Genomic DNA, 26936 nt, shown 5'->3' with positions numbered 1-26936 from the left:
GGGAAATACGTACATTGGATCTTCATACACATCTGTGACATGAATTTTTCCATTTGCTCTCTATTGATAGCAAAAATTATGCAGTACAAATGTCTCCAAATATATCAGGTCATTTTGATAAATATTGCAATTTCTGTATGGTTTGCCTTGGGCTTACTACTTGCTGTCCAGGTGAAAGAGAAAAGTCATTTCTACACTGGTGACTGGTCATGGTCAGTATTTGTGTGTTTGATTGTGCTCCATTTATAGCAGGCTATAATCCTTGCAGCAATAATATTATGAATTGGAAACTGGCATTGTGAGGAACAAATAAGAGCAGACCAGGCCGATAACCTGATTCACAAGAATAGTAACTTCACAAAGATTGTGTTATTCTCATCAATTCATGCGATGGTTAAAGGTGGACTGAACATGCTGAAGGATAGTTGAATTATAACAATAACAATCAGGCCCACAGTTGGGTCCAGGGTATTGGTTAACAAGAGGTCTGCATTTTGTGAAGAAGGTCCACATTTCACAAAATCACCCCCTGGAAAAAAAGTCCACAATTTCAAAATCTGCACCCCAAAAGAATCCTGCAATCAAAAAGTGAGATCAACTGGTACGGTTCTCTATCTCAGCTCTACTTCTTTAACGTCTTTGAACCTTAGCAGTTAGTTTGCTTGTGCGGAAGCAAAAATTGAGTAACTTGAAATTCTCTTAAACAAATTTAAATTATTTACTGTTGGCTCCCCCAATTCAGTTTACCAGTATGAAAGTTCAGGAGTGTATCCCAGCTGTTATTGTTATTCTAGTTGTAGGCTAGAATAGGGTACTGCACTTGTTGAGTTCTGCATTGTGAATGATGGGGGGGGGGGGGTATGGAATAATATTGGGTCACCATGATCAGCAATGTCCTTTTCAATTTTTAAAAGTATTTTTTACCATTTATACCATCATATTTTTTTGGAAATAATTTACAAACAAAACAAACCCATACTGATAAAATCATGGTTGTTTGTCCAGCTTTTTGATTCAAAATTTTAGAGCTTTTGAATGAGATATCTCATACTGGTACTACAACGCTGGTGTCACAACAATGCAGGTTACACAACTATTCTAAGCAGACTTGTAATTACTAAGAAAAAGGAAGCAGTAACAAGGAAATAGAATACAATCATTACGTATATAATTACTAATAATACTGTTGAAAGTGACTGGTAGTGTTTTGTGAAAGTGGTGATTGTGTGTGTTCAGTGAACTCAAATTAAAGGTGAACTTGAATAAGTGAAAGTATTTATGCATACATGTAAACCAACAGTAGTTGGCATTGATTTGTATAGTATAGAGTCTGATCCTGTTTAAAACATCTAAATATTCTGTACCCTAATATTGTATAAAACACTTATGCATTATAAAATACAAATGTGAAGAGTTAATTTCCACATGCAAAGTACGCAGGAACGGTTTTTTCCTTCAAACAAAAAGTTGTTTTAAAATATATCTTTTTGATCTCCTACATGTCTCCTACTATTCTCACCTTTTGCCTACAAATAGCAAAGATTGCATGAAATTTATCCATATTTCAACCAGCTTTACAGTGTGATGTTTATCATCACATTGTCTTTCCATAACACCTTTGTTTATCAAGGGGTTTCCTGACATTTCACACTATACTTTGATCGGTACAAAACATGCATCGTGGTACATATATCCTTGTGTATCATGAATTAATGGAAAACCATATTATTTCCATCTATTTTGCTCTGATCAAAGTATATACTGGTGAGGGAATTTCTGATTGAAGATGTCAAAAATAGTCTGTTTGAAAAAGTGTGGTGTCTTCGTATTACTAAATCATGTCCTACTGAAGTCAATTTTCCCTGCTGGGGGCACTGCCATGTAACATTGGTATGTTCCGCAGTGACAACCCCCTTTTTCTGTCCCTCATCTACACATAGCTGAAGTTCTTCCATGTATATACCACATTATTCTGCACTTTTTCCAAATTTGTAGGTTCTGTTTGTCAAGTTTCAGCTCTGAAGAAACTGTTTGTTTGTTTATTTTTTTGTTTGAACAAATCAGCAAATGGGTGGATGCAAAATGTGAGGTACATGTACATGTATATGTCTGGATTTCATTGTTGCTATAATAAAACCACTTTCTGTAATAAATATCAATCATATTTAATCTCATAGTTATATTCCAGAGATGCCACTTTGCCGGTTTTAACCTGAATTCAGGTTTTTTGTGAGTCTAAATTCCTGCATTTTTATTTATATTCAGCCCGGTTTGGGATTTTTGGCCTGCATTCATGTTCTTTTTCAGGTTTTTCTCACCAGTTTCAGGTTTTTTGAGTGAAATTGAGTGGCATCTCTGGTATTCTAAATTCAAAACTCTCCTAACCCACTGGCATGGTTGTAATACTGACATGCTTGTCAGGAGTCATTGTACTAAATAAAATTGCATATTCTGTCGGTCGGACATCCGGGTTATCTCTAGTCTCGGGCCCAAGCTGCATGTGGCTCACGGTTTGTTGTGAACAACAGAAACCGGCTGTGAAGGAGGCTACATAGCGATATTGCTGGAGTGACCTTCAATTTCGGAAAAAACGACACTCGACCATGGAATTTAATTTTAAGTTTGTCAGTATATAAACGGTAAATCAAGTAAGTTTCTTCCACTCTGAAGACTTAGAAACGGTTGTTTGATTCCACTGACTATTTACGATCGAAATTTACATAACACCAATGACAGAAATCATCAACAAAAATCGAATCAGGGACTTGTTTTCACTCGAACATCATCAACCGGAAGTGACGTGACACGGACCGACAGAATATAATTGTTAACGATTCGTCTTTTCTTTTTTCTTCTTCAGAATTGGTGGACGTGGTAGAGATAGGAATAAACCATCACCAGTAACTGAGGAACCTAAACCGTACTTAGAAGAAAAGTATACCAAAGCTAATTCTATTATAGAATATGATATTCGCGATGTGGTCAGGCTTCCTTCAGACATGGACTTCAATGAATGGTTTGGGACAAATTGTAAGTCAAAATATGACTTAAATTAAATCTAATTTTAATGAAGTGTAGTCAGGGACTTCAGTGCAAAATTCAATGAGTGCAGCTTCAAATGGCGAGTGTTCATCACTCAAAGCTCCAGGATACACATGTGCAGTGCATGCATCTATGCAGCATCTTGAAATTAAATTGGGCATACTTTTAAAAGACACTGCATAGATATGCAAGATTGTGAAACGGCTGCCTCGATGCATTGATTTCAATGACTGCATTGGGCCAAAAGCACTATCAATTCACTCTTCCTCCTAAAGTGCAGTGATGAAGTACACATAGCCTGAAACTTGGTAGGATGATAGAGCTTGGCTTTTCTGTAAAAAGAAATGCTACCATAAATGTAACCCATCCCTTCTGGGTCAGTATGCTATGTCTTCTACAGTGCCATTTTACAAAAGGCCTTTAACACCTGATATGGGTTTCCGATAACATAGGGTACAGGGAGAACAAAGTTGGTGGTGCTCTGTAGATGGGGGGGGGAAGTTGAGTAGGGGTGAAATCAGGCTGGATTTCTGGAACCAAGTTGGACTACATGTCACTGACTGAAGCTGTGCTAAGATCTAGACAACCTGAATCCTTTTACTAAACCAATCTTCCTTATGATAGAGCCTGTCATATGTCTCATCTCAAGTTGAGAGTAAGGCCATGTTGGATGTCACAGTGGCAGTTTCTAATCTCATGCGCTAACTTAATCCTGCAGGGCTACAATACACCCGCATAGAAGTGCAGTTTTTCCATTCACTGGCGAGACACACTATACTATAGACCCGGTTACAAGAATGAATACCTTGTGGCTTGTACCCCACACAAAATCACTCAATTCATGATGCATCAGTTTGTTCCATCAGTAAAATGCTATTCCAGTTGAAATTCATGCACCCCATATAGAAGTCCTGACCGTAGTCCTGATCTACCACACAGGGGTGCTCCATCAAGAACACTGGCGGCCTCCCCATCTCTTCATTATATTTGTATGAACTGCGTGGCTGTAACATTCATTAGCAAATCTGTCAAGACAATGGTCTTTTGTTGTGTTTGTCAAACGATATGATGTACAGTGTACATATGTAGCCAGGTATTTTTGACACAAAAAAATAAAAAGTAAGGCATTTGCTTCTAGTTTGTAACAAATTTAGATATAAAAGTATGATATTTAGATACGAAACAGGGAAATATACTTCCTGTTCAAATGTAGGACATGAACAGCAAAACATTAATTCCTGTATGTGAGAGCAGGAAAATGCATGTAACATACATTTGAATATGGAACAGCATAATTCAGAAATTTGTTGTGATCAAGCAAAATCAGTCTGAAGTTGGTCATATTCAATTTTCAGTTTTCTACATGATTTTATAAAATATGTGCAAAGCTACAATACATTTTGAAGAAAACCCATTGAAATTGAACATTTATTTTTAAAGATATGAACAGTTGAAGTGTTTCCAAAACAATAGGCAACAAAAAAAATTATTTCCTTTGTTTGCCTCTATTATCTGAAAATCAATATTTCCGACTTCCGACTGATTTTGCTTGATCACATCACATATAAATAGAAACTAGAAACAGGGAAAGCACCCTACTTAACTATTTCCAATTAATTTGTATTATTTGCACTAGCTAGTATCAGAATTAATTGTTACTATATCAGTATCGTTACTTCTCATGCCACTAGTGTAATATAACTACTAACTGGTTTGGCTTTCACATATCAATTAATGTGGCCATGACAATGATGAAGCATGTTCAATCAATTCAAGCAGTGCCATTGCAACATTATAAAACACACTGCTGTGCCTGACATCTTTGCGTTTTGAAAAGAACCACAGTTTTTGTGGCATGCATGTAATTGCAAAATTGATACATTTTCTTAAAAGACTACAGGAAAATAAGAAACATTTGCGAGCATGAAAATTTTGTGAATCAAGGTCACTTGTGAAATTGTTCATGTTAATGCAAGAAAGTCGTATGTGTTATGGCTGTCTAATGTTAGATTTTGAAATTACATTTGCAGAAGATCCAAAATTCTGACTAAAATGTTAATCTCATAACGGCATTGAGGTTGAGATTGTTCATCATGATCAAAGTTGGTCCAGGGAGCATCTCAAGTCCCATTTCCTCTAGAGTTGACACCCTAACATATAGGCCTATACCTTATGTTATTTGACAAAAGTCAACTATTGCCCATACAATTTCTTACACTCAAAGTCTCACATGACGTTTTATGCTTTACAGTACTGTAATTCTCTCTCCCTCTCATTCTCTACATGAAAATTATTTGGACATCAAAATTTATACATTTGTCAAGTCCACAAAATCAATATTGCTATTTACATTGCGTGTGATATGAAATATGATAATTAAGTATTAATATGATAAATAAATGATAACAATTGATATGTGATATTTCAGTGTCAAGTTTCAAAGGATATTTAAGGTTTTATATAGTAGTACATTTATGTTTGAAACAAGACATATAAAGGACATACCAAAGAAATGTATACAACTGATGTTAAAACTGCAAATATTTAGACAAAATCAAAACTCATTTGTAATATCTTGAACTTGAAATTAACCAGCTAGGAAATAAATTGATCTTTTAATGATTCTTTAAAGCAAATATACCATTTATTTTTCTTTCTCAGTTTACAAGAATAAATTGCAGTGAAACATTTTTGTTCAAAAATGGGAGAAAATTTCAGATGCAAAGGATCATTCGTTTTTTCTTGTTAAACCCTACAAAGATAACATGTGAAGTCAAATTTTCCACAAATAATGTGGCTTCACATTCACACATTTACTACTGTACACCGTGCATATTGCAAGGATGTGAGTGACAGTGACTTGTTAACAGGGTTGCAATAATATTTGTTTGTTTGATTTCAGTGTTATCGTTCTTTAGCAACGTCAACCTGTTGTACGGGGTGCTGTCGGGCGAGTACTGCACAAATGAGACGTGCCCAAATATGCTTGGACCCGGTGGTGTGTAAGTATATTGCTGATGCAAGGCCGCATTAAAGAGGCATTTCATCATGTTGTAGCTTAAAAGAAGTATTCACATCCTAAAACTACATTTGTATATGAGGGGGATTTTTCGGGAAACCTGTTTATTCAAAATTGTTTATAAACTACAAATATTTTCCCTAAAATTCAGTTTATAACTTCTAAGACAAAAATACCGTATAGTGGGCAATTTCGGTAATTTTATTTTACAAGTTTTTTGTTAGTGAAAGTGTAAAGTGGATGTAAAAACCCACACCAAAATCAAACACCAATTAGCCTATAAAATGGTCATCAGAAAAATAATACCAGTTCAGAGCGGGTTTAAAAAATATATATATCAAAAACCATGCAACAAAGAATATCTATTTCTTCTTAAAATTCTAATGAAAAATATTTGTATAAATTGTTTACTAGAAAAATATTTGTGGTTTTAAAGTGCATTTGTACAGGACTAATAATCACACAAGGCCACAGCATGCACACTTGTAGCAATTATCCATACGCATAATGATATGGAGGTGTAATTATGGAATGCAATTGATATGGGGCTATTCCAGTTGAAATCTATATACCCTATGGAAGACCGTGTGAATTTCAATGGGATTACCTAAATAGGTGACCCCATATGAAATCAACATTGTACACTCCCATATACACTCCCTGTGTTGGAGATTATTCATGTATAACATAGGGGTGTATGGATTTCAAACAGAATATCACATTATGACAGTTTGCCATTTGCTCACAATGCATCTTTATTTTAACTTGTAAATATGCATCACATATACTCACTGTAAAGTACAGTCAAGTGTGTTGTATGTCTTGTTTAAGAGATCGATGTCAATTTTCGAAAATTTGTATGTGCCGAAAAATCACGAACATTTTGCACTTTCCATTAGGCGACAAAGGAACAAAAACTGTTCTATGGGCGCATGGACCTTTCAAATAGGGTCAGTCGGTCAGCTTTTTTTCTTTTCTTTTTGCAAATGACTTTAAAAATCACCAAATCTGTAAACATTTAACACTATTATAGAATACCAAAAATAAAATAAAAAATCCTGAAATTGTCTAAATTTGGGGCAGCATTATTTGTACAGGAAATATGTTGTCCCCAATTTCTTAAAACCTAGGTCAGTTGGGCCCGCAGAACAGGGTTTTTTTTATTTGCCTTACTGTTATATTGTGAAGTACCAAATAGCTGAGGTGTTCAATATGTTGAGAAAATATTCTGCTGATGACCCTATATTGACATTGGTTATTAAATAAGCTGTATTTTCACCTGTAAGTGTACAAATTAGTGACATTTCTTATCCGCCATTTTTATATGTGCACCATATTTTGACGTTAAAATCAAGATGCATATTGGACAATGAGCAAAAGGTCAATACCAACACTGAAGAGGATTATAATCAGATTGTGAAGATGTACAGTTGTTGTTTGCATGGCCAGTGTATAACCAACCAACTGTAAATGCCATTTATAGGTTTTAATTGCTCTATCCATTGCGGCGGCATCGTAAATACATTATCATTGATAGTCTGCTCTACAATAAAATCATATGCATTTGTGCAATTACACTAAAAGTATTCCCTTGTTTGAAAAGTGTATTTTTATACTTTACAGAATTGATTATTAGATTATCAAATAGGATTTTATGAAGGGAAAACACTTAAACAAATAAAAGCCCTTTTCAACAAGGTTCACTGTTGGTCAAGAATATCATGAATAAAAAGAGTAGTCTTTAACATGCTTAACTCTCCAAGCGGCTGTTGACTGCAGATGGCAAGATTCAATTTGTTTTATAATTTAAAAAATTCAGAATTTTCATGACCATATTTGAAATCACCATGAAAAATGCATTAATATGAGTACAAACAAGCCTTGTATTAGTTCAGTGGTTCTTAAGATAACACTTGATATTTTGAGCAAATATCTCATAACTTGGCGACTTTTATGTTGACGCCTATGGCCAGTACGCAGAGCATTAAAGGAGTACACTTACAGATGTAGCAATATTATTCACAGAGTTGAATGATTGATCTCGGTTGGATTATTGGCAAAGGGCGCAGTTAGTTAAATGTTGTTTCAGTGATTGATTAATTCACCATTTTCATTGCCAATTTTGAGCTGATTTTAATTAAAAAATAGCATATTTTTGATATGATCAGTATTATGACAAATTCACACCTTTACATGAATTCATTTGTATCATTTGACATACTCAGCTGTCATTCACATTTTGAGCTTTGTAGTCAGGTTTTGTGATAACAATGTTGAGCTGACAAAATCTCTTAAATTGAAAATCTTGTAAGTTAGGTAACTTCTTAAATGTTACAGATGCAAGAACAAAATATTGCATCATGTGGACATGCGAGATCACTATGCGCATGTTATGTAACACGCAATACAAACGATACATGCAAACGATCTATGGTTCAATATTAAAGCACCCAGCTATTACTCTATTGTCTCATGTAAATGTAACACGGACAAGAACCAATGGTCCTTGACCCGATCAACAGCCTCATCCTTTTTTTAAAATAAAAACTGAGAAGAAAGCTCATATTTTTCTCATGACCCCAGTAAAATTTAATGCCTGAGATATGAGGTGTGAACAAAAAATGTGGTAAATTGTGGTAACCACAACGGAAGTGGATGTACTTTCCATTATGGGCATTGTTAAACATGTTTTTTGTTTCTCATATAAAAGCACTGGAGCAATAAAACTCAAAATTTGAAAATATATTGTATTGATGGTAGCCTCAATTTTAGTTTTGTGTTGTTATTATTTAAGATTTTGGTTTGATCGTCTGTTTGCTTGAAATGCAATTGATATAACTTATACTTTGTTTGGCTTATGATTGGCAAAAATTATTCAGTTTTTGTCTGCGTGCATATTAAGGTTAAATGCAATTGATTTTCAAGGCTTGATTCCAGAGGGGCGTAAGTTAATAATGGAAACAGCCATGCAGAAAAGAATGAACTCACGCGTACAATAGTGTATCAATCTGAACTAGGGCCGGCCACGGACCAACCGCGGCTCGTGAGTCATCATATATATGTTGCAGGGATAGGGAGGGGGCGACCATGATAGGACCATATGGGCTGATGGGGGGAGGTGATTGTGGGCAGCCGTTTTACGGCAATTTTCCTTTGGATTTTCTAAATTTTCAATTTTAAAATTATCCTGAATGATATCTGTCGTGAAATAAATCAATGCTTCCCATGCTATAATAGGCCTAGTAGGCCTATTTATACCCTGATTATGCAATATATAGGCCTACAACAATAACTACAACAACAATAACAAAACCAACAACCAATATTTTGTTAATCGAATTTGTAAAAATATAGGGGCCTATTCATAGGCAGCGCTTATTAGACTAGAATAGCCTAAAAATTCCTGAATTATATCATGAAAAAACCGGGCAAAAACAATCAATCGCTACAGTCAGAAAGAAAGCAACGAACAAGAAAAAGGAAAAAAAGTGAGAGAAAAATAAAATAAAATAAATGGAATGGACCACGTAGGGACTCGAACACGTACCAAATTTTCCAGCTCAAAAGTATAGTATTATAGAGTCGAACGTATAAGTCCGGCGCGCTAACCGATTGAGCAACTGAAGGGACATATGAAATCGATTGATCTCAAACTGACTATTATAGAATAGTGCGTAAACAGGCTCTTATGATAAACACGCTCATTACCGTTGTAAATGTCGGAGGTATCGATGGCGAAAAACCTCGTTTTTTGCAAAAGTAGCTTAAATTTGGAGTGAAATTCAAATGGTAAAGTAAGCGACAGACATTGGAGAAATAATGTAGGCAGTTAGAAATCAAAATTAACGTTCCACAATCCAGATATCGATAATGTTACATTACAGTGTTTTGTGGTACAAGATTCTCGAAAATTGTTCCCAAAAACGGGCTAATAAAATTTAATCGGTACTGTAATTGGTTCTTCCCCATGGCAACATTATTTCTTTGGTCGATTTGTAGTACAATGCAAAAAAAGGAGAAAACAATCACTCGGCGTGGTTTTATACGGAGCGAAAATTTGAAAAAAACTGCATGGAACGCGTTTTTGATCTTGTGAACATGGTGCGTAAAAATGATTTAAACGAAGGATTTTCAAACGGATTCTAAAAATTTGTATAAACACACAAAAATAATGTAAAGATACATCCATGCACCAACATTTGACTCACTGCGATATTTCATTGCTGAGAAAACACGGTTTTAGAGAACAACTTTATACGTCTTTTATACGTTTTTTATACGTTTCTTTGTATAACCTTAAGTCCTGACTTCTGCTTGTCTAAATTCACAGAAAAAAATAAAAATAAAATAAATTTTGGATTTATACAGAGACATGTGCTAGTCACGCATTACACAACATGCAACTAGTTTAGGTAGTGCACCCAGCTGCATGCAGTGTGCACTAAGTAATACATACTGAAGCTTTAAGAAGCAGGTTGTTGCTCAATGTTAAACCTTTGCTAAAAACAATCCAGCTTTACTAGTTTGATTCCCATGTATGAGAATCCAATAGGGCATATTTCCTATAGAGGTTTGCATATGGGCTATTTTCTGCTTTCTGCAAGTCTAACCTTTTTAAAATTCAATCACAATCAAACATATGTGGGTGTTTAAGGCTGGAAATATTAGTATCACATGATGTTGAAAATGAGCAGCTGTTTTCAAAGAGAAATACCATAGAAATGTGATTAATCTGAAACATCTCACATAATATCATTCATTTCCTTGTGTATTTACTGGCTGTGTTAGCAGTTAAGAGATGGTAATGGGGTATTTTATAGGTCTAACAAATATTATGCCTTCAATTGTGTTCTTTCATTAAGGGATCTAAAATGAGCGTTCATGGTGTTTCGACAGTATTTTTTGTGGGGCCTAAGAGCACCCCAGACCTATCGAATTGCATTCTGAATACGAAGCATGTCTTTCTGATATCAAATAATTTTCATTTTTTGAAAATCACAATATAATACAAATCTTATGACAAATTATAAAAATTTGATATTTTTCAAATTTTTGATATAATACAGTCCTCGAAGTAAATTATATAAATCTAATGATATATTCTTAAAGTGTATGTAGGGAGGAAAAGCCGACGGTCAATTGAAAATTTTGACCTTTCATATTGAAGATATGGATTTTTTCCCAAAAAGACCTAATTTTTTTTGTGTTTTGGGAAAAAAATCCATATCTTCAATACCAAAGGTCAAAATTTTCAATTGATCGTCGGCTTTTCATCCCACCTAAATACACTTTAAGTATAAATCATCAGATTTATAAAGTTTACTTCAAGTACTGTTAAATATCAAAAATATCAATTTTTAATGATTTGCCATAAAATGTGTATTAAATTGCTAATTTCAAAAATCAAAATTATTTGATATGAGAATGACATTCTTCGTATTCAGAATGCAATTCGATATGTCTGATGTGCTCTAATGTCCCAAAATAAATACTGTCCAAACGTTCATACCCCAGCCCTTAACATGTTCAGTAAAAGCTTCCACTTACATGGATTGGGCAAAGGCAGTTGAACATCCAACTCAACAGTTTTTGTGTTTTAATTTAACTTATATAAGCTGACGCTGTTCCATCCAGGGTTTTTAAAAACTGTTGCGCAGTGTAGAGGGTATTTAATACAACATCATTCATGTCAGAGTCATCCTCATTTAAATAACATTCTGTCCTCCAGGGGGAATTTCCCTTGATAAATAATGCATTAAAACAACTACTGGTATGTATGAATGGTTGTGGAATTCATCTGCGTCTGTTGTCTTAGAAGTGTCCTCTAACATGGCTGCCATTTCAGTTACACTGTTCAGTTGGTTTATTGCATAGGGTGTATCCTAAGCTGGAAAAAAAAGCACAGTGATTTATAGATCCTTATCAATTGAGCTAACATGACTGCATTCTTTCTTTTCTTTCAGGCAATATTACTGGCATGATGAGAAGGGTAAGAAAACCAAGTGTTCAGCACCTCTCTACATTGATTATGTTATGACGTATGCTCAACGGACTATGAATGATGAGTCCACCTTCCCTAGCAAATATGGTAAGTAGCAAGGCTCAAATTTGACACTTGCCTATTGGTGATTTGAGAGTTATCAGGCCTGTACACAGGGGAGAGGAGGGGGTGCAACAGCCCCATTCCCACCATCCGCAAAGGACCATACCATTTTTTGCTATTTTTTCCAATGAAAAGGTCCAAAAATGGGAGAAAACAGACAAAAGGTCCACTTTTAACAGTTTTAACATATTAATTGCTCTGGCAAAATGGTGTAACAAGTTTGCTTGCTTTGGCCTGAGTGGATCTGCTGTATAAAGTCTCCCAGTAATCTGTGCTTTCATATTCAAAATCTTTCTTTGATTAATCTATTGATATTAACATGATGATGCACATCCCTCACATGTTCCAAATGCATGTTGTATGGTCTGCCACTATAAGAACCTATAGCTGGAAGCAGGGGTAGCACCAGCTTGCGCTATGGTGTCATGGGTGCATTCTTTCAGCTTTTGGCACACAAAATAACCATTCAGAAGTTGCTAGGGTCATTTGATCCCATTTTTCTCTTGCTTTAGTCTATATTGTTTAAAAAAATATGAAATTTTGACCCCTTGTTTAGAAACCCAGCACTACCCCGGGGCACTCGAATTTTTTTTGGTAGGGGTGTGCCACCGCCAGTTTGAACTTGAGGTCTAAGGAACTGATCGGCCAGCCAAAAGGAGGGTCTAGGGAACTGATTGGCCGGTCAAAAGGGGGGTCTTGGGAACTGATTGACTGGCCAAAAGGGGGGTCTTGGGAACTGATCGGCCGCCAAAATCTGAAAAATCTCGGAAACTAAACCCGCAGGCCAAACCAGGGTTCAATTTTGTTGCTTTTTTGCCACAGATTTTTGAAGGAATCGATTTCACTTTGAATTGTGCATTAAATTATTAATCAGGAAAATCATTAATGCAAAATAGGTCTGGTTTGGCCCATTACGATGGAAACCTCAACAAAGCAAAACAGCATTCAAATCAAAATTACTAGACCCTGTAGACCTACAATCTATGCTATTAGCCTACTGATAATTATAGCAGCATTACAAAAGCCCACCATAAAAACAAACCCACAAGAAATTTTTTTTCAGTGCCGAATAGAAAAACATTTAGACTACATTGAACTGTCATGCTTATACCATGAGATGATTGAGTGAAGTGTGCAGAATTTGACAGCCATTCCACTCCCGATTTTACTAGACCAGTAGATCGTAAATTACCTTTTAATTCATTGTTTATGGAGAGCTGCAAGGATGTGTACATAATTATTAAGGTACTTTTCCTCATATTTGGCAATTTTATTCCAAAAAGAGATCTCAAAATCATTTATTTCTAGCTAAATGTTCACCAGCTGGACTCTCGCGATCGGCATTGCTGCAATGTTTATTTATTATCAGTCAACCAGTGTTGCCACTACTAAAGGAGCCCAAAATCCCACCCAAAGTTCACCTTATTCCTTACAATGTGTTTCAATGGGGAAGAAATTAATGGAAAATTCCCTTTGAAGTTTTTGGGCTCGCAAAAGTAGCTTTTGGGTCTGCTTTTGGGCTTGAAATAGTAGGACAGAAAACACGTCTCTCAAGATGCCGATGAGAGCGGAAAACGATGATCTGAGGGTCTATGGAACGGCTAGAAAAATTTTGGGGCTTCAGAGCGGGCAAACAATGAATTCAGAGGGTCTAAGGAACGGCCAGTGGCTCTGAAAAAGGGGTCGGCGCCAGGCACATACCCGTATAGCTGGGAAATGTGAGTGCCCCCGGCACTACCCTGGGTGGAAGACTTTACCTGAACATCAGTGTATGTTTTTAAATCTTTTATGATTGTTGTTTATTCTTTGTTTCAGGCAATGTCTTCCCAAGTGACTTTGAAGCGATCATGCAGAGAATACTACGCCTTCTATTCAACGTCGTCGCTCACATCTACCATGCACATTTCATGCAGCTAGTCCAACTAGATCTGCACCTGCACCTGAACTGTGTATTCAGCCATATAGTGATTTTCTGTAAAGAGAACAAGACTCTAGAAATAACCAAAGAAGTCAATCCTTTAGAAGATCTAATCGATGCGCTACAACTGAATTCTAGGCCTAGTGGTTCTAATAGTGCTAGCTCTTGAAGTCAGGGGATTCAATTTGTCAATATTATATACCTTGTATAGATAGCTATTTATATCTTCAGGATATTTATGTGTTAATGGGAAGAAACGGGTGGAAACAGGGAGGCTCTTTCAAAGGCATCCAGCATCCAGATGCCTTGAGAATTAATATATAATTTATAGGGCGCTGTATCAGACCTGTACAGGTCCCAGAATAGTTGGTGCATCTTGTGCAGTGATGCTGTAAGAGCAGTTTAAAATTTTGCTTCATCGGTGGATGCAACATTTTTGCAAAGTACCACAGTCCGCCTGTGTCAATATTAACCGTTGTCCCCAAATCAGCTCTCCAATCACTCTCAGGTCACAGAAGGCAGGAACTATTGTGAGTGTTTGGCTTCTTAACATAAATAGCTAATGGCAGTTGGAAAGGCAGTCTGCAGAGAGAGGAAGAGCAAACCGATATAAAAGACAGGTTGAAAAGAAGATGATGTGATTATGAATGGACATCAGCAAGGAGACAATGTGTTATCAAAAATGATTTCAATAGCAGGACTTCTCTAAATAGCACCCATGTGCACTGTCATGGGATGACCATCATAATGTAGTGTACTGCAAAGTGAATAGTGTACCTCCAGTTGTTTCAAGCTAATTTCATAATCAAAATATTATTGGTATAAGAAGAAAGTTAAACCTTGTGCAAAACTTTGTGCATGATATGTTTAGGGCACTATTAGCCAAATTTTGATGCACACACAAACAAAACCAAGGCAAATAACTGCATGATGAAGCAATCTGGAGGTACACTGTTTTTCCTTCTATGAGCAAGGAGGTAGATTCAAAGAGTACCGACTCTGCCATGTTTGTGTGTCGCTCATGGAGGCAACTCAAGGTACCTCAGCATTATATTGCTATGTGTCCGGCTAAATCTGCTTCACAGTGCATGGTTGTTTGCATTCTGCATGTAATGTGTTGTGCAAAAATGTGTGCTAAGCATTGTGTATGCAAACCTTGATAATGCTCAAGCTTAAAAACACAAATAATCATTCAATGTGAGGCTCTTGCTGATGAATGCCGGATACACATTATCTGCCCTCCATGAGCGACAAACCAATATGGCACATTTATTATAGTATACAAATATTGACTGCTATGAGGGCATGGTTAAAATTATAGGCCCAGGTGATCTCAAAACCATGACTATGCCCGAGGCGAGCCGAGGGCATAGTCATGGTTTTGAGATCACCGCTGGCCTATAATTTTAACCATGCCCTAATAAAAAGCAGTCAATATTTGTTTTATATACCAAATCTTAAGATTCTTGTCATCTGTTTGGTTAAGCATCGATTTTGGGAAGAGAAATTAATAGTTTCAAAGCTTAACGGCACACAGATTACAATCTGCGATTTATGCGTAATTATAGCGCGTGAAAACATTAACGCGTGCGTAATATCATTTTACGCTGGGAAAAACGCGCAGTTTGATCGGGACGCACGTGACCGGTCCATAGTTCATTTCCATGGACCGGTCCATAGTTCATTTTGCGGGCATTGTTAATTCAATGACTGCACTTTCAACCAATCAGATGACAGGAATCTATATATGAGTCGGTAATCTTGGGTATATTATCTTTGGATGTAATTCATGCATGAGATACTAACAGGTGCATGGAATTTACATAGCACAGAAGCATCAGTGGAGCAGCACAGGCAATACTTACCGTAATGGAATAACAAGAATTCAAGATATGCAGTAAGCCAAAAAATTAAGGTACCAGTTATGTTTACCCCCTGTAAATCCTAAACAAAGACAAAGACAGATATGTCATAATTGGAAACAGCAAGCAATAGCTGCATCTTTTAGCATGAATTTAAGACCTCATTTGTTGCAATTGTCTAAGAAATAAAGACACAGCGATCCAAAACCCCAAGGAAGGTGCCACTTTAAAAGTTGCAGTTTCCTCCATTGCATGCGCTATTGATTTGTACACAAACCGTTCTTGAACAAGGGAACTGTGCTTCCATTGATTAGCACGTTAAAACTACATGCTTTCATTGATAAGAACACAAAAGTGCAACTTTTGATTTCGTTTCTTCATTGGGTTTTAGATCACCGTTTCTTTAATTCTCAACCAATTTCAACAAATAAGGTCTTGAATAAGATCTAAAGAGTTCAGGTATTAGCTGCTTGTTTTAATTTTGACATATTTGTCTTTATTTAGGATATACAGGGGTGAACACAACTGGTACCTTAATATTTTGGCTTACTGTATGTCAAAATGCTTCATTGAAAAATCAATTAGTAGTGACCTATCACAAGCAGTAGGAAACATTCTGTGATGTTAATGATTCCTACTACTTGTAATAGTATTGTAAAATGGAGCCTATTTGATTATCAATGTTTAAGGAATCAGTTGTGTATCTGAATGGGAAAGTGAGGACTGTAAAGTTGCCCTGAGGTATTACACCCCACTATCATTGTGCATTACAACATTTGACCCATAAGAAAAGAAACATGTCATTGAAAGGAAGTTGTGAATATTCATGTCATTAGTCGTTATTAATTGAGACTCATAATAACAGAATGCCCTTTTACCTGGTCAGTTTTTTATAAACCTTAGTCAGTATTTTAGGGGTTTTGGTACATTTATACCAACTTGATAATCATTAGCATGTGCTGTTGCATAACAAGTTCCATTTAAAACACATATGTGCATTCTAGTGACAAAACATCACTTTGGACCGATAGTTTACTATTTCAAAAGCCATGTAAAAATTGTTTTGTACCTTCTGTTTGAATTTGAGCAAAGTTTTGCTTGTCAAAAACAATAAAATTAGCACTGAAAATAAATGCCAAACAACTCACCTAACTCTTATTACCTTGTACTTTAGACTCTGTCAACATGCCTGGATGATAATTAGGCACATATGGTGCACTGACAAATTTGCAAAACAAATATGTAAATTGATTTTTAGTCAATATTTGGGTCAAATCTTTTGTTTTATGTCAGGGAAAGATACATGTAGTGAGAAATTGATTTTGATACATACCTATATTAGCAGTGTTGACTGTGATTTATACCAGATGTGACAGCGCCACAATGCTTTGTAAACAGTCTGCTTGTGAAGATTCACACAGATACATGTTTCATACATGTATGCCTTGTATGTTTGAGCCTGGTAATATGAAGAGAGTAAGCATCTGAAATGACTCATGAATATTCATTCAATTACCCATTGGTGCATATTGATAAATTCTATAATAATGGAAAACAAGGATCTGTGCCATGATCATGAAAGAACTCAGTGGAAAGTTACACATTTTTTACTTGTCTTAACTTTACAATGTGTGCCAGTTATTAAACCCTAGTCCTTTAGATGCATATCAATCAATCATAGGCGTAAATAATATCGGTGAAATAACGACCCATCAGAACTTACACTTCTTGTTGCTTACAATTCGCTCTGTCTCTTTATGATATGGCCCTCTACTCAATTTGCTTTCCAACAAGATGGTCATGCATGCTTTAGAATGGACCAGCTAGTTCTCAAAGCAAATAAGGCTCACCACAGGTTGAGTATGCTCTGGTTGTTGGGTTCTTGTTGTGGAGGTTCTTTCACTCATTAATACTATATATATATCAGATGTATCAGAATTTCACAAAATGCCATATATAGCCTTCATGTAGACCTGGCTCTGTTCTCTCAGTTACCCGCAATGGGCTATTCCAGTCGAAATCATTACACTCCCTATGGAAGACATGCGGTTACTTAAATGGGTGACTCCTTTTGAAAATTACACCCCCTGTGTGGGAGATTAAGGTCATGTCTTGCAAAGGGGGTGTAATGTGTATGGATTTTAAATGAAATAGCCCAATTTGATTGAGGCAATTTGGACAGTGCCTGGTAAGTGAGAACTTGCCTTCAGTGGTAGTTGCGGACAAGATAACATGGATCTAAGTAGGGTTTGACATATCCAAATCCAGGCAATCCAAATTCTGTGCAACTCTGTTGCATACTGACATAAACAACAAAGGGAAGTGTTTGCTGAGAGAGCATTGTCATGTTATATCATTACTGATAAAACTTGTACTTAAATTCAGGCGTATACATTATGTACCTACCATTATGAGGAGTGTTTTACTATTTGAAGCTTACTGTACAATTGATGGTATATCTATTTTGTAATAACTTAATTGCAGTGTATTCTGACTTGATAAAATTATTGCATTTTGTAGCTGCCGTGTGTGTGTATGATGCATATAGCATCAAGACTGGGTATATTTGTACTTAAAATAGGCTATTCCAGTTGAAATCAATACACCCCCTGTGGAGGACATGACCTTAATCACCCACACAGGGGGTGTAGATATCAAATGGAGCACCCATTCAGGTTAACCCCATTTGAAACTCACACACCCTGTGGAGTAGATTAAGGTCATGTCTTCCATAGGGGGTGTATGGATTTCAACTGGAATAGCCCAGTTCCAACTAATAACTTGAACGTTGTATGCATATATAGGTGTTGCCGGTTTCTTGTACACATGTAGACTCTTGCATTAAATTTGTACTCTTATCGCCATGCCTATATATTTCTTCTCCAACTGGTGCACACAAGAAGGCATGGCATATCTTTCATGTATAATCAAGCACATAATTCAGCCAGCCCCCCAAAGTTAAACATATTTCTTCACTTAAATAATGCACCGGCTACTGAGGTCATTATTTGAGAGGTGTTGCCTTTTATCATAGGGGCATAGGCATCTCTTGAATTAATTGACATTGGAGATCATTACTGCCTTCCAAAGTAAAAAAAACCCTACTTTTTATTGTAAATAGATGATAAAACAGACCTATCCTCACAAAATGAGCAGAAAATTGCCAGGGAGGAAAAGGAGATATGGGTCAATGAACATGCCAGAAAGCAAAAGAGATCTTCTTTTGAAATATTCACTTTTGAATACCAGATGAGGGAGCAGCCCTGGCAAGTGGTGTGTTATGAATCTGGCCAAAACTTTAAAACAATGATTTGCAATTTCCACTCATTTTGTGGGAACAGGTCTCATTGTCTTGTTACTTAAGAAGCATAATATTTTTTAACCATTCTTGAGGCCATCCATTTATATAATGTTTCCCCATCAGAATAACAGGTGGTGGTTGGCTCTTAGGCAAATAAAGACTGTGCTCTGTTCGCAAACTAAAGGCATAATGATGGCTTGCCACTCTCTATTCATCCAAAGTCGTTTGTTAAGATTTAATATTTAGGGTTTAGGGTAACGATCAGGTTCCAAGTTACGGCTAGAGTTTGAAAAGGCGTGTAGATGAAATATTAAGAGGGTAATGTGATTAATGAAAATTGTGGCTGAGCAAGTGCATAGAACAGAAAGTAGTACCTCTTGTGTCATTGGCCCTGAACATGTTTAAAGCAAAACATCCTATATGTCCTTTTGGCAGTTTTGTTTTAAACATGTTCAAGGGCCCCAAGTATATAGGAGGTTTTTCCCTGCCCAACAATGGAGTGTAACATCATAACATGCAAAGGGGGCTATGCAGTTGTCAGGTATATGTGTGCGTAGCTTACCAATATACTTATGAATTGAGAATACAGAATATTAACTATCTACATGTATACATCTGATATAATCACAAGGATGAAAGATGAATTGTTCCATTTCACAAGACTTTAAGCAAGTGAAATGGAATGACACATCTCTCAATGGGGGATGGTGTATTGTTACTATTATACAAATGAAAGCAAATGAATATTTGTTTCTTGTAACTCTTGTATAGATTCTGGTAATATCATGGAAATTGCTTATAAAATATGGTGACTTTCAGCATGAACAATGTATACCAGTGCAGGGAATTAACCCACGATGTTTATCAGGCACGATACTATCAAACGGATGATGGTAATAGTATTTACCATCAACATGGATGATGTAACATTTTGGTTAATAATATAAATGGTCATGTGGTACAATTGCATCATTTGAATAACCAGAATTCTATTTGTGAGTTATGTATGCTCGGTTTCAGAGAAGAACAGCAGTCCTTGTTCAGATTGACGTGAGTGCCTTGTTAATGAACAACATATGTGGAACTTTGTGGGTGCGCCGACCAACGGTTTGACACGTAATCGGCCAATCAGATTATCGGTCTGTTGTTATGATTGTCAGACAATTGAATCCGCAAATCAGAACCCCACTTCCGTGTTATGCTCCGCACACTCTCAAAATGTAAACAGCTGCCGTTCTTCTCTGCCAGAAACTGTAGTGAGTAATATCTCGTCCGAATACAAGAAGGCCAAAAGTACTCATTGTTGCTCTGGACATTGGGCTAATTCAGTTGAATTTTTATACACCCCTATGGAAGACATAATCTTAATCTCCCGCACAGCGAGTTTAGGTTTCTAATGGAGTCACCCATTCAGGTAACCCCATTCAAAATTTACACTCCCTGTGTAGGAGATGAACATATGTCTTCCAAGGGGGTGGATTTCAACTGGAATAGACCATTCTTACATTGTCACCATGAATCATGTCTCTTCATTCTTCAGTCTGAAAAAAGATGAGTGGAATCTGCTCTTGTTTTTTGTTGGAATATGCCTTGTAAAGAATATGACATGCCTGTAATTTATCCTAGCAATTGTATCTACAAGCAATCCTATGTACATAATTACAGTGTGTTTTTACTTGTTAAGCTGTTGAGCATGATTAATAGATCTTCACCCAATCTAGGGGATGTTATTTAGGCTAGTGTCCTGTAGACCTAAAGATGAAATCAAGCAAGAGTCTGATGATATGCATAGGCCTACATGTAGTAGACTAAGGAATATTAATGGATGGGTTTCTTTGATTTCCACTCATGATTCCAGACAAATAAATACAGCACTAATTTAAAGAAATATCTTGTTTTGTTATATGAAACATAGCTAAATTGCAATCCTTTTTTCTATACTATGATCAGCTCTTAATAGGCGGGAATTATTCGGTTTTTGTTACTGCGAGAGTCAAAGTTCCAACTTATGCACACATAAATTCACAAATGCACGCGTCATTCACACAATACGCAAAGCACAGTTTGTGTAGTTGCTGCACCCAGTTGTGTGTTAGCCATTCTATATCAATCCACGATGTGATGAGTCCTGCCGATTACGAGCTGATTAGAGTATAAATGGCAATAAAAGTCAAATTTTAATATTTTTACAATTTCAGGGAAAATGGGCCAAAAAACGTACAATTTTGCATGTTTTTTACAAACGAAAAAGATTAGGAAATATATTTTCCAAAAATTAAAATGCATAACTTGAAAATACAGTCAGTCTACTCTGAAGTACAAAGTGCAAACGCACACATTGTGCCGACTTTGAAAAAATGAAGGCACGCATACCTGCAGCAAAGACACAGCACTGTGCACTGTTTACGCGCTGTATATGCGCGAGTTGTCACTTTGTACTTCAGAGTGGACAAACTATAGTCTGTGTACATTTGTGCAAGTCTTTGGGCATATGAAAATGCCCTAAAAATTCATGTTTTGGCCCTTATTTCCAAAAATTGACCAAATAGTAAAATTTGACTTTCATTGCCAGTTAGAACTAACTAAAGGATTAGGATTATGTTTCATTTGGCAAAACAAGATAATATTTTTTAATCCAAAAGAATTAGTGCTGTATTTTTCTGGAACAGGGAGTACTTTGTTCATTTCCTCGTTACCAGATAAAGTAAACCCATCATTACAACATTTCATTTCATAATATTTTTGACTTTGATACATCTCAGGATATGTGATGTGTGGCTGAAGTTAGCTATATGTGGTACTAGTAACTAGTTTATGCCTGCAGCAGCTATCCAAATCTGCTTATATTATGTAGAATAAAGGCTATGACATTAAGACAGGTTATTATTAGTGTATTACAAAATCAGCATTTACACTGGGTAGCAGTCGTAATCAAGGTTGGTTGTATTTTTGAATTATGTCCAAAGATTGGCATAAATTATATGTGTAGTTGCTATTTTGTTATTCACCATCGAAAAAGTCAATTACATCTGTTACCAGTTGGACTGGTGCACTTTTCTTAATTATGATTAATTACAACTGCACCTGTTTACGGTAATAGCAAATAAAATCGATTGCAACCCAAGTGAAACAAATTGTGCTATTCCATTTAAAATCCGCACTACCCTTGTGGAAGATTTGGGAAATATCTTCCACTGTATGAATTTCAAATGGCATTAATACATTAGGCAGCTCCATTTAAATTCCATGCACCCTCAGAAAGGTTCTACCGGAATCTTCCACTGAGGGAGGGTGAGTTTCAAATGGAGCTGCTATATTATACATTCCGTTTGAAATTATACTCCCCTTGTGGAAGATATTTACAAAATCTTCCACAGGGGGTAGTGTGGATTTTAAATGGAATAGCACAATTTCTGACTTCGCCAGTGTAAATGAGATCAAATATTGACTTATAGAAACTAGATTATGATTTGTAAGAGTCAACAAGTACACCATTGGACAGGGGTAAAACTGTCTAGCTTTGACTGCGATTGGCTCAGCCTTCTTGTGGATAATATTTTTGAAGAATATGGCAAGAAAAGTGATACATGTCTGATGTAGCTCTGCTGCAATGTGTAGCAGATTAAGTAACATAAGGGGATCGCTTAACTTCCTTTCAGACTTCCCAGCTAGGCTAGTAATATTAAAAAGTCAGCAGCGTGACTAGAAAATACTTACATTTTGATTTACATTGATTTAAAATTGTTACCAGAAGAGTGGGTATTGTGAAATGTCACTTGCCAGATGGCAAAGGTCCCCACTACTGGCAGGTGTGTGGCTACTGCTGTGAGTGCCACCAAATGCAATACTTTTGTATATATATAAATAGAGGGCAGCAGACCAGGTATATGTATATATAATATGAAATACTGGACTGTAGTGCCACCCTCAATTCGATCATTGAACAATAACACTATGAAATTAAAAACAAAATGGTATTTTATACAAAAATATAGGTATCCTGCCCGTTGAAAAAAGGGTCATCTGTGCATAACTGATGCATTAGTGGAGGAAACTCGCCACTACTCAAAAACAATCAGACAATATGGGCTGCTAACAGAGTAATACAGAGAGCGTACCACCAGTCAAAGTCCCCATGTATTATATGATGTAAGTTCTCACATATTCATGAGGGCCGATTGTTCAATCGTGCCGTGTCTAACAATCACGCCAGCACTGCGTGCCTTCGCGTATACCCGATAGAGCATTGCGTGCATCTCCCTGAAAGACTTTGCGTTGGTATATTTTTTTGATGTAAAAGAGTTTCAGTTTCAGTAAATATTCATTAATGTCACACTCACATCATACAAAAATCAATCTCGGCAATTCTGGCTTATTTAGTATCAAACAATTATATCGGCATATTAAAAAATACACAAAAAAACATATTTATACATCAAAAGGTAATATATGATCCGTATAGATAGGTAAAAGATTATTGTAGCTAAGATATCATGAAGTGGTTTTATTTTCATTCTGTATTGATGAGGAAGATAATGAAATGTGTTTGAAATCAATTGTGATTATTATTGTCCAACGTTTACCTTCAAAAGATCACCATCAGATCTGAAATCAATCCAAGCAATATTTTAGTCCATCAGTGACTGTATGTAGTAAACCAGTTGTGTTTGATTTGGTAGAAATTTATGTTGAGATCAAATTATTCTGATTTAGTTACAAGTCATTGCCTCCAGTATGTAAAGTCATTGCAAAAAACAAAATGGTCAGAAGGCTACTCAAGAAATATGATGTACACATGCATGCCCCCTCCTAAGAAAAACAACAACACACAAACAAATAAGTAACAATTTCTTCATACAACTCTGCAGGTAAATTTAGTCCAAAGTTGCATTTTATTACTTTTAGGCAAGAATTCTTATAAGGTATTATTGTTTAGGGGTAAGGTGAAGCTTGAACTTGAACTTGAAAGCTTGTTTAGGTGTGCCGTCAGAATAGTAGGACATGCTTGTGCACTTGACTTGAGTGGCCTCCTGGGAAAATCTGTTATTCAATTTTGTAGTGCAGGGTTGCTGTCAAAGCATATTTGTATACTTGTTTATTGGTGTTTACTGGTGCTGTTTGTTTTCAAGCATAATTTTGTGTTTAACTGTTGAATTCCTAGGCCAACACCACTGAATTATTTGAAGTGCAGTGATGTTAGGTACCAGTATGTTATTATGCAGTGTTTGTCATATGCTTCCAGTATTACTTGAGCTTTTGCCCCACTTACCTTTCCAATCATTTCAGGCCTCAGGACTTTGTGATAACAGACAATGTTATGCTTTGCTTTGTTTCCATATGTTGAGTATATGACTGCTTCCAAACCTGACTATATGGTATGTCACCACTGTCTAACATCCTTGGATGTTTTGTATAGTCTGTATATGTACCTCAAGTCACCAGCACTAGCTTTGAAGTTCATCGTGCACTGTGTTGGCTTAGCGTAGTTTCTTGCGTACAGTGGCGTACGCAGGGGGGGTGTTACGGGTGTGAAACACCCCTTGGATCTGTCCAAAAAAATTAAAATGGGGGGAGAAAAGGCAAAGAAAGAGAGAGAGACAGAGAGAGAGGGGGGAGGGGGAATGGGAAGAGGAGAGGAGGGAGATGAGCAAGGCATTACAATTATCATAGGCTATATATTACCCCGCCCACGCAAATTTATCTCACCCCTAGGCCTATACCCGGTATTGACGGGCAACGTACGTAAATGTGTCAATACATGTTAACACCCCCACATCATTACACCTTTACCCTGGCAACCTACGACGTAAAGGTTTTAATTGTTAATTGACATGGATATAGGGCCTTATGATGTTAAAACCAACACCTCTCCACATCACACCCCACACCCTACCCCGGACCCTACTCCGCAACATACGTAAAGGTTTTAATTGTGCAAATTGAGTTCGGGCCCTTTTTCTGTTTGAAGCAATGATTTAAATAGTGTAAAAATGATGCACCAAATGGCCTCAATCGGACCTTCATTTTGCAAATTTTTCGAACTTCTGCAGGAGGCAAAACTCTTGTTCACGAAAGGCTTCATGTACCGTTATTTCACCAATTTTCGGCTTTTTCAAACTAAAATTTTACATTGCTAATCATGCTAATAGTCCAATAATGATCCAACAAATCGCTTCAATTAGGTCTTCATTTTGCAAAAGTTTCTTGATTCTTAGGGGGGCATATTCCCCCTCAGACACCCCCCTGCGTAGTGGATAAACAAGCAGCCATTTTTGATTCTCGGTGCTTTCGATATTTTGTGTTTAACACAATTTATAGGCCTACAACTGAAGAAAAAACTTGTTCACGAATGACGAAAGGCTTCATGGACCGTCATTTCACAAATTTTTGGCTTTTTCAATTTAAAATTTTACACACTAATAGTGCCAAAATTGTCCACCAAATCGCTTCAATTAGGTCTTCATTTTCCAAAAGTTTCTAATTCTGAGGGGGCACATCCCCTCAGACTCCCCTCCGTCGCGCAAGAGGCGCGACGGGATGATTGCCTTCTGCGCCATTTCTTTATTTTAGTATTTTTATCATCACACCCCCCTTGAAAAATTCCTGCGTACGCGCATGCTTGCGTATACATATGCGGCACATTGATCACACACAAAAAAGTATGTTCATGTAACGCTACGCTAAAGCAGAATATGCTGAACTTCAAAGCTAGTGCCGGTGACTGGAGGTAGCTATACAGACTATAGAATAACATGATACACAGAATAAAGTATGTGTAGAGCTCACAAGTTGCATCTTTGATAACAGACCCTAGCTTTTTAGTTTTGCAGCTTGTAGAGAAATGTTTCTAGTTCATAAAAGACGTATTCCTGTAGATGTGAATGGTAGTCACTTTGTAAGTAATGAATGAAACTGGCTAAGAAGTGTAAATACCCCCCCATCCCCCACATTTTAGGGATTTGTGGTTCATTTCATGAACACAACTAAGAAGCACCTGTCAGTGCAATATTGAGATGACATGGAGTGTTTCCATCTTTGAAAGTTGTGTAATAATATTGTTTTCATAAAATAAACATGTGCACCTATAAATATAATATATAACTTTCTGGAATGTTGTAAAACTTTGATTCATCAGTGCTCTTGGTAATCAAATGAAAGCATGAACAGTGGTGTCTATATCGTGTAATCTGTGTGGAGATAATGAGTATGTTGGGCTGGTCTTGGTAAAAGATGTCGACTCGTGATCTACAGAAAGATGCAGACTCGTGATCTACAGAATGAGTTAGTGCCACAATAGTTGATTGCCTCAAATCATGGGGGGGGGGTTCAATGTTGCCATTAATAATACAATGTCATCAGTGCAACTTGAGGTAGATACTTACAAAAGTTGTATTAAAAATGTGCACTTCTTGTAATGAGTTGCATATCAATAATGTCAGCTTTTGAGTTACAAATGACAGTGTTGTATGGCTTGCTTATGTTCAATGAGTCAGAAAGAAGTGCTAGGTATAGGGAGATTTTGTATGTAAAACAAACTTGGTAATTGCGGATGAATTAGCTACTAAGTTTGTCTTTATGCAACTGATTATTAGTGTCCGTGATTCTCATCAGTGGTGCCAATGCGGTGAATGACAGAACTTCAAAATAAACACAGAATATTGATACACACTGTCACAATGTTATTTATGCAT

General features: G+C 36.5%; 1 protein-coding gene across 2 annotated transcripts in view; it reads left to right on the top strand.

Moving 5' to 3' along the window:
- The window catches only part of LOC140154989 (MOB kinase activator 2-like), a 35794-nt gene extending 20400 nt beyond the window's left edge, over positions 1-15394 (top strand). Inside the window, exons 2-5 of one of the 2 annotated variants that reach the window (XM_072177656.1) lie at positions 2861-3030; positions 5945-6044; positions 12025-12149; positions 13980-15394. In XM_072177656.1, coding sequence (XP_072033757.1) covers positions 2861-3030; positions 5945-6044; positions 12025-12149; positions 13980-14251 — 667 coding nt within the window. In that variant the 3' untranslated portion in view covers positions 14252-15394. The remainder of the gene's footprint in view (positions 1-2860; positions 3031-5944; positions 6045-12024; positions 12150-13979) is intronic. The other variant, XM_072177657.1, reaches the window with a different exon arrangement.
- Positions 15395-26936: the final 11542 nt, after the last annotated feature.

The sequence above is a fragment of the Amphiura filiformis genome, chromosome 6, assembly GCF_039555335.1.
Source record: "Amphiura filiformis chromosome 6, Afil_fr2py, whole genome shotgun sequence".
NCBI classification, from domain to species: Eukaryota; Metazoa; Echinodermata; class Ophiuroidea; order Amphilepidida; family Amphiuridae; genus Amphiura; species Amphiura filiformis.
This window is presented reverse-complemented; position numbering and strand designations above follow the sequence as displayed.